A 9,670-nucleotide genomic window follows, 5' to 3' on the forward strand; every position below is an offset into this window, starting at 1 on the left:
CTTAAGGAGGTGGTACTCGAATTGTTAGGCATATTTGGGGTTGCTGGAGGCTCTTATAATAGCCTCTAGTCATTCCTTCAGGAAAAAAAAAATAATAATAATAGTTGAAAAGATTATAAAGCTATATACATCAAATATATATATATTTTTTATTTGTGTTTGCTCAGTTCTATCATTATTGCCCACTGTTATTGCTACCGTGATTACCTATTTGGCGAACATTGCTGCCCAACATATTACTAAAATGTATGTACTTAAAATACATCATTTAAAAAATTATAATTGCATTTAAGTTGCATCAAACAAAACAAGGTATATCATTGAATAATGCTTACATAAAGCTTATTTTGGATCCATTTGGGTTAATTAATTGTTTCATTTTTCTCTGATATCTTTAATGGAATCTTCATTCATCTGAGCTGACACAATTTTTATTATTCTAGATTGAACTTACCCTTCATTGAAAATCATTTGATGGATATCTTATGTCAGCTCTGTATTTTTGCTAGAAATTCATAAGAAATAGTTGAAATTGGCACAATCATGTATTGCAGCTAGCCTTAATACAACTACAGCACAGCCATTTCTCAGCAGGTTCTCAGCAGGAATGGCTCATAAAATAGCAGCACAGCAACCACAAACCAATTCTGAAACTCAGCCGATGCGGCAATTTCAAACCACAGCACATCAACACAATCATGCTAACACTTCAGTCCGGCTGCTGCCGCGACCACATCGTCCCTCATCTGCGACGAACATCAGCAAACAAGCGATGACCGCAGCGACATTGCTCCCTTTAGAGGAGTGCAGGAGGCCCAACGTATAACCGACTCAGATACAACAAGATTAAGCTGCTCAAACTCGCCCATGCCAATGGTGCGATTCCTCTTGCTGCGACGACTGATGGCCCTCGAAGTGTTGCTGAGTTCTGCTTCCTTGTACAGAACAGATTCTAACAGCTTACAACTAATGGAGCCTGGAACAAATGAGCAATGATGAATCAGCTTTGATTAGGTCAAATAATGCAATAAGAGTAGATGAGAGTAAAGTTTACCTCTTTGAATTGTGTTTGCTATCAGTTCATTGGCTGTGAAATCGATTGGAGGAGGGCTGAGGAATGAGAAGTTAAGCGTCAATGGAGCTGAAGGTGAGAACTCCATGCTGTTAGAATGGCTGCAGCTGTGGAAGGAGAATCCAATGATCGGGGGAGGAGTGGAGTTGCCATGGAAGGGAGAACATGGTGTTAAACAGAAAGTTGGTGAAGAAGGAGCTGACTGGCTTTCCACGTTGACTGGTGGGATGAAACTAAAACTCAAATCCCTGGTCGCCAGCATGATTGGTGCTGAGAAAGAAGAGCTCGAGTCTTCTCGTTCAAAATTTGTCAAAATTCTATTTACATTAACGCCTTGCAACTTCTGAGCATAATCCTTTATCCATGAGTGCTCTGCAAATAAATGAAGGAAACCATTTATGAGGGTGCTTGCATTATCATATATGGCTCATGAAGATAAGGTTTACTAAATTTGAATTTATAGGATTTACTGTATCATAATTGTAGCCAAAGAACCAATGAAGTCCCCATACCTACAACCTGCTTGGCTGTGAATCTCTGATTTGAATCCCTGCAAAGCATTCCGGTCACCAATTCCTTTGCAGAATCTGAAACCTCATCCCATGGATCAGAGGGGAACAGCAACTCAGCTGACCTTACAGCATTAAAGATCCTGGACTTCGTCTTACCCCAAAATGGCGGCATCCCGCTTAGAAGAATGTATAGAATAACACCAGCACTCCAAACGTCAGCCGCTTGGTTATAACCCCCTGCCAATACCTCCGGCGCAATGTAAAAAGGGCTACCCACAGTCCAACTCAATCTCTGCCCTGAAAGATTCAATCTTTTTTATTCGGAACAGACTTCATACACATAATCGGCAAAATTTAACAGTTTTATGAGATACCAGGCTTGATGTAAGTAGCAAGGCCAAAATCCGCGAGCTTTATTGGAGAAGATGATGAATTGGTGGCGAGAAGAATGTTCTCCGGCTTCAGATCGCGGTGAACAATCCCGTTTTCATGGCAGTACATAACGACCTCCATTAGTTCCCGGAAGAGGACAGCGGCCTCTCGCTCAGCAAAGCAGCCGTGTTTCTCGAGGCGGTGGAAGAGCTCCCCGCCGGCACAGAGTTCCATGACCAAATGCACATAGTCGGCTTCCTCGTACACGGCCTTGAGATCGACGACGTTGGGGTGGCCGGAGAGCCGCATCATGATCTCAATCTCGAGCTTGACGTTGCGGACGTCATCTGCGGAAATCACGCGGTCTTTTGCGATGGATTTGCAGGCGAGAATCTCTCCGGTGACCAAATCGGAGCAAGAGCGGATCACGCCGAACTGACCCCACCCAAGCTGTTCACCGAGCACGTAGCGGTCGCCTAGGTAGGAGATGCTTGAGGTTTCGAGGATAGGGATAGAGAGCCCCGGGACTTTGTAGCAGTTGCAGCGAAGGTTAGCGCCGCCGTTGGCCATGTAAGCGCTGGTAAAACTAGGACACCGGATCAAGAGACAGCCGCGGCAAAATTTTAAAAAAGCAATCTTTTTTTGGTACGTTCTCTGCGGAAAAATAAAAAAGATGAAATTTTGTAAGCACCAGTCGAATCAGCTAGTCACTGAAATTCGAAATCCGTAGAAAAGGGCTAGAGCGTGGCAACCGAATCAATCCGCAACGAGATTGCAACCTTTCCAAAAGGTTGCCTCTGATGCGGAACAGTTCTCAAGAAACACGCAGAGGTGGAGCAGAAGAGAAGGTGGCTTGGGATGGGCGAAGCGAATCGCGCGCGATAGAGAGAGAGATGAAAAAGATGGATTTAAAAACCTCGTTTTGGAGAAGGTAAAGCGCAGCGACAGGCCGGGCGGCCGGCAGCGTGGCGGTGGGGGTGGGCGTCAGCGCCTTGCCGTTTACTTCTGGTGAAATGCAGGGAAGGTCGTTTTTAGTGGTCAACTATTGGAGTGGACTGACCAATTAAGTTTTCAAGTTTGAACTCGACGCAGTGCGGAGCGGACGTGAAGGTAGGGTTTTTAAATGAAATGATTAAGCGCAGCATAAAGTTCCCTCCAAACGGAAAGAATATGCTCCATTGCTATTATATGATATCTTAATGTAATTTTAAGTCATAATTACATACATACCATCTAAAATATTAATATTTATAAATTTACCATCCGGTCAGCTTCTCAAACTAAGGAACTGTTGTGTTTACACGTGTCAAAATCAAACCATTAACAATTTGATAAAATTGATAAATATAAGTTGTGATTTTATCATGAGTTCTTATAATTTAGTGAGAATGGTTGATTTGTAAATAAGAAGTTTGGGGTGGGTTATATATAATTACCCCAATTTCAATTTAAGGGCTATTTAACCATGAAATATAGCTATGTACAAATCTATCAACCCATATTCCTCATTTTTATCAAATTCTCATTTGTTTGCATTAGGTTGGATAGTTCAAAAATATATCACTTAGGTATTAGATTTTATAAATAGCAATGCTTCGGGTGCTATGTATGTACTTATCCCTAAATTTAAACATAAGGTTACAATTCATATATATTTATACATCTAACACAAATTTGATATTTACATGTATATATCACTCAAATTTTGAACATGTCAAAAAATATCACTAGTAATGATTTTTAAAAATGAAATGTACATATTCATTCATAACTTTATAATATCAAAATATTATAAATATAAATATCAAGACTTTGGTGTCTTGACATGTGAGTATAAAAGAATTGTGCGGTATATATGTAATTTTTTTAATATTTTAATAATTAATTTTCAAATTATAAGGAATCATGCTCAAAACTATTTGTGAAAATACATCAAATATTATACTAGAGAAATGGCTACCAAATTATAAGGATAGTTTTATCATGCTCAAAATTATTTGTAAAAATACATCAAATATTATACTAGAGAAATGGCTACCACAAAGCGAAGCTCTCTTGTTAAATTTCTTAATGAATTTACCTATAAAAAATAGCATATATCCTCTTTGATCAAAGAAAGGAAAAAAATTATCATGAGCAACAAAGATGCAATTAGGCTAAGATTTGATTAGATGACATGTGCTTAGACACGATTAATAGCCTAGTTTATAACTATGGTTAAGGTCATCATTTACACAATTGACTATATAGTAGAGTTACATAGATAATACATGAATATAATACAATGTTAGTAGTTGTATGGTTTAGGGCAGCTAAGATTGTTAGTTAATTCATTAATTATTAATGAATTAATCTATCAAAAAGGATAATGACCATCAATTAGAAAAGGGAGTTAATAAAGGAGCCCTAAAACTAAAAATGATATAGCTTAGGGAGTGCACACTTCTAAGAGGATCTATAAAAATGTTTTGTTAGGCTATCTAAAGATTAGAGAATAGGATTGTTGCTCCATTAGAAATAATAAAATGATAAGAATTCAACGATTTGGAACCTTCTTTCTAAGCACAAACAGATAAATGACAAATTCTTCGATATTTTTATTTTGATATGTCGAGGGTAGAGCATTGAACTCCAAGTTTATTATGGACCTCGTAAAGAAAATGGAAGAGGTGACTTTCCCAACGCATGGAAGAGATATTATGCGTTGAATCTGCATGCAAATTTGGTGGCATTGTGGTGAATACAACCACAATATTACCAAATTTGCACTTATACGCACCTACCATGTCCACACGTAATATTTTGTTTCAGTACATGAGATGACTTTAATAAAAAAAACAAATTGTTCATTGAAGTCACCCAACCAAAGAAACAAAGATTTACATAAATGTCACTCAATTGCTACATATTTAAATATCTAACACCCAAACTTCCATTTTTGCATATATATCATCTTAACTAAGCATGAAAATAGGTATTCCACTTTTTAACTTAAATGGTCATATATATAGAACTTTGGATGGTATAAAGCTAAAAATGTAAAAAAGTAAGGTTTAGGTTTTAGATATATATTAAAAACAAAACAAAATCTCATAAGAATGCATTAATTCACTTAATAGTCTCCCAAGCAACATGAAGGCACCTCTAAATACCATTCATAAATCAAAACCAGCACATTTTCAAGCCATGCAACAGTGTCATCCTTGCAATATCTGCACTTTATTCAAGCCAAAGAAGAAAACGCCACAAAATGAGAAAATAGGGACTGCAACATGAGCATAAATATGCACTACTTTGGTTCACAAACCAAGCTCTCACACATATATATAGGAACAAAAAAGCACAACAAGTTTTCACCGAGATTACAGATTGAACATGACTTTGATTGCATTGCCGCCACGAGCACTGACTTCGAATGCTTCTTCCACCTCCTTCTGAGAAAACCCGAACCGATGCGTAATCAATGGCTTCACATCGATCTTCCCCGACCTCATAAATTCAATACAGAGGGGCCAAGTGTCCTTGTAGCGAAACACACTTACAACATCAACTTCTCTGTTACAATGTCATGAATGATAGTTTAGAACATTATAGGGAAATTTATTTGCCTACCACACAATTCTTATGTATTTACATATCTCACGCATAAACTTTCATATTTATATACATGGCACTTTGGCGTTTCAAATTTATGCAAAAAAATGTGTATTTCACTTTTAAGAAGTTGCAATAGTGCAATTTTTGTTGTGATATTAATGATAAGAGTACTGCGTGTGAAAATATGAAAGTTAGATGTGAGATATGTAAATACAATAGAATTGTGTGTTGTGTGCAAATGTCCCAACATCATATGTAATCAGCATATGTGTTAGATGTGGAAGAAGGTGATATGAAAAAAACTAGGAAAATTTACATATCAACCATACAATTCTCTTATGTATTTACATCCATAATGCCCAAAGTTTGATGTATACATTTATAACACATCGGTGTCCTAAACCTATGCATTAAAAGGCACATTTCACTTTTAAGGAGATAATCATGGTGGTATTTTTGATGTGATGTTAAAGATTTAGTGATATGAATGTAAATATGAATGTTTAGGTGTTAGATATGTAAATACATAAGATTTGTGTGGTGTGTATCTAGATGTCCCAAAAAATTTAATTTATATAAATTAAAATTCACCTGGCTGAGGCAGAAGTGAGAGGAAGAGTCATTTGGTCGTGGCCCATGCCGACGAGACAAACTTTGCCGCCGAGACGAGTAGAGTTTAGAGCAGTTGACATTGTTTTGCTGAATCCGACGCAATCGAAAGACACATCGATGTCGGATCCCATAGCTTTCTGTATTTTATCAACTTCATCATCTAAATCCTACAAATGTTAAAGATAGATTATGTAATCACGAATCAAATCATGAGGTAATAAAGATAAATGAAGAAAGAATATATAAATAATTTCGACATTAAATAACCTTGTGATAATTTGCCGACCTCACTTTGTGGGATAAAGGCTTGTTGTTGTTGTTGTATAACCTTGTGATAGTTTGAATATTTTTTTATGGGGCATTTATGTGGATATCACTCTAACTCCTATGTATTTACATATCTAACACCAAAGCTTTACTTTTTGCAATTACACTTCCTAAATCTTTGATATCACGTAAAAAATACCACTATTTTAACTTTTAAAAAGTGAAATACACATTTTCATGCACAGGTAAGGTGGCATATATGCAAAAAATTGAAATTTAGGTGTCGGATAGGTAAATTCATAGGAATTTAGTGGTATGTATGGAAGTTTTCCTTAAATTTATTTAAAAATAATATAATAATTAAAAATGTTAAGTGGCTCAAAACCATCAGAGTTATAGGTGAAGAAAAGTTGTGATTAAGAAACATTGTTCAAAAAGAACAATGGTGTTTATCATGACCATGAATTCTTAACAAGCACGAATTTGGTGGGCTATATATTAGTTATTGTATCCATTTTAGATAACAATTTTCTATAATTAAGTGAATTGGTTTGAATCTCCTTAAAAAATCAACTTTAAATCTTGTCGCCAGAACATTTTCTCAAATGTCTTTATATTCGGGGCATTTACATACATACCACTTATGTATTTACATATCAAACACCCAAACTTTAATATTTACATGCATAGCACTCCAATCATTAATACTACATAAGAAATACCACCATCACCTACTTATAAAAATATAAATACACCTTTCCATGAGTAGATATATCGATAAGAACACAAGCGGCACCACAGTCCCTATAATAGAATAATGTTGCATCCTATCTTCATAATATTACCACACATCCATATTAGTATTTGAATTTTCTTTTCACCCTGAACAGTCTATTAGCTGATCTTATTGTTGTTTTCTAATGCTTGTCAATAATGGTATGTTATAATCTTTCGCCAAAAAATTCCGGAGCATCTTCTAATTATCGATGTTTATTACTTAAAAACTTATCTATTAAGTCTAAATTGATTATAAAAATATAGCAAATACTTAACATTGCTAAAATAAGCCTACTATCATCTTTTATTCTTTCAACTTTTCATTTCAATAACTCTTTCACATTTTGCAGGAATCAGGTAAATGAAGCAACCATAATTCAAAACAAGGCGAAAATGAGCAAAATGGTGTTTTTGGCGCCTGGGCGGCTAGGCGCTAGAATCATTCTAGAGATATGCATAAACCGAGATCTTGGAAACTCGGCGCCACTAAGGTGGCGTCTAGGTCTAGGTGCTTGGGATTAGACGCGAGGAGAAGCAAGAATTTTTGGTCATTTTTCCCAGCGCAGGAGCTTGGGATTAGATGCGAGGCAAAGCAAGAATTTTTGGTCATTTTTCCCAGCGCAGGAAAAGCCAACGCTATAGTGCAACGCCTATGAGCCTCGACACTAGCGCCTAGGCGCTACGATTAGCATGATATTTATGGTGCCCTAGCGCCAACCATGGGCGCCTAGGTGCCAAATACACACAATTTGACGGTTCCAGCAGTTAGATGCGTCTTTTCGCTGGAAGTAACTATATAAATGATAGAACTAAAGTTTGAGGTGCTTTATGAATGATTTTTGTGTTTTCCGTCCATCTTTTGATGCTTGTCTTGAAAATATTGCTAGAGTGTTATAGAGATGTCAGGAGACACATCTGGTGCTTAATTGAGAGAAATACCAATTTATAATGAATTGTATTGGGACACAATTTCTGAGAAGGGAATGAAAGTAGATCCAGTTAAAATTCAAGTGATAAAAAAATACCTCCACCCACTTTGGTGAGAGTTTGTAGTTTTCTAGAACATGTTGCTTTCTATAGGCAGTAAATTCGAGAATTACCAAACTTCTCTGCCATTTATTATGAAAAATGTTCTATTTGACTTTAATGAAGACCACCACATTAACTTTGAGACGTAGAAAGTTAAATTAGTCACTGTACTGATTTTAGTTGTGCCTGACTGGGCTTTTGCACTCATGTGCGATGCTAGTGACAATGCGATAAGGGCAGTGTTAAGTCTGTGGAGAGATAAAGTTTTTCGAGCCATATGTTATGTCAATAAGATCCCGAATGAGGCTCAACTCAATTACACTACCATTGAGAGGAAGCTTCTGGCTATAATATATGTATTCGATAAATTTAGGTATTATCTGATTGGTACTCAGTGCATTTTGCACATTTATCATGTCGCGATACGATACATGTTAACTAAAAAGGATGCAAAGCCTCTATTGATCCGTTGGGTCCTTTTGTTATAGGAGTTCAATATCAAGGTACTTGACAGTAAAGACACTGAGAATCAAATAACACACCACTTATCTAGACTTGATCAATGTTGTTTTTTCTAATTCTCTTGATGAAATTAATAAGAACTTTCCTGATGAGTAGTTTCTTGTAATTTCTGATGAACATATGCCTATGTATGTAGATGTAGCAAATTTTATTGTGAGTGATATTGTACCCTAAAATTTGTCATACCATAAGAGGAAAAAGTTCAAGCATGTTGCGAAATTTTATTTTTGGAATGATCCATAACTATATAGGAAATGCAAGGATCAGATTATTAAGAGATGTTTAACCCTTAAAAGAAACCCATGATGTGATTAGGAGATGTCAGACTTGGAATATGGAGGGCATTTTGTAGTTAATACCACCCAAATCTTTACATACATGCCACCAAATTCCCAAGTATTTACATAGCTAATACCCAAGCTTACCTTTTTACATTCACACCACCCAAATCTTTCATGTCACATAAAAAAATAACATCATTTTAAATTTAAAAAGTGAAATACATACTTTCATGCATAGGTAAGGTGTCTGCATGTAAAAATTAAAATTTAGGTGCTAGATATGTGAATACGTTGAAATTGAGGGGCATGTATGTAAGTCTTCCTTCTATTAATTAGCTTGACACATAATTGTCTCTATAGTACCTTTTTATGACATTAAATCAAATACACTCCTCATTATTGATGTTTCTTCCAGTCTTTGTTCCAACTTCTTATTCAATAATTAATCAGATTACCCTTACAATTACCACCATCTTCTTATAGAGATATTTGCATTAGAATGCCTCCTCTTCAGCAACGTTAGCCTTAAGCTTTATATTTTGTACTTCTTGAAAGTTATCCAAACTCATTATTTTGAATTGTTTAATGAATACGTCATGACACTTCATTCTGTTCTTTTATTATATATA

The 9,670-nt window shown here is 36.0% G+C and overlaps 2 protein-coding genes across 4 annotated transcripts; both read right to left on the reverse strand.

Annotated features, from left to right (window-relative positions):
* Positions 1-610: 610 nt before the first annotated feature.
* Positions 611-3,079, reverse strand: LOC110018852 (calcium-dependent protein kinase 29-like). 3 transcript variants are annotated; one of them, XM_020716312.1, is made up of 5 exons: positions 2,873-3,079; positions 1,959-2,610; positions 1,585-1,881; positions 1,055-1,444; positions 611-976 (listed from the first exon to the last, which is right to left on the reverse strand). In XM_020716312.1, exons 2-5 carry the CDS (start codon positions 2,524-2,526, stop codon positions 759-761), a joined length of 1,473 nt encoding a protein of 490 aa, XP_020571971.1. In that variant the 5' UTR covers positions 2,527-2,610; positions 2,873-3,079; the 3' UTR covers positions 611-758. The 3 variants fall into 3 exon arrangements, with proteins under 3 accessions (XP_020571971.1, XP_020571970.1, XP_020571969.1); XM_020716311.1 differs by having other exon boundaries at positions 2,709-3,079; XM_020716310.1 differs by having other exon boundaries at positions 1,959-3,079.
* Positions 3,080-5,089: 2,010 nt separating this feature from the next.
* LOC110018885 (sorbitol dehydrogenase-like) lies at positions 5,090-6,361 on the reverse strand. The gene is made up of 2 exons (XM_020716360.1): positions 6,145-6,361; positions 5,090-5,511 (listed from the first exon to the last, which is right to left on the reverse strand). The coding sequence occupies exons 1-2, from the start codon at positions 6,294-6,296 to the stop codon at positions 5,319-5,321; spliced, it is 345 nt and encodes a 114-aa protein (XP_020572019.1). The 5' UTR covers positions 6,297-6,361; the 3' UTR covers positions 5,090-5,318.
* Between the last annotated feature and the right edge of the window lie 3,309 nt (positions 6,362-9,670).

This window comes from Phalaenopsis equestris, unplaced genomic scaffold (assembly GCF_001263595.1).
Source record: "Phalaenopsis equestris unplaced genomic scaffold, ASM126359v1 Scaffold000036, whole genome shotgun sequence".
In the NCBI taxonomy this organism is placed as follows: domain Eukaryota; kingdom Viridiplantae; phylum Streptophyta; class Magnoliopsida; order Asparagales; family Orchidaceae; genus Phalaenopsis; species Phalaenopsis equestris.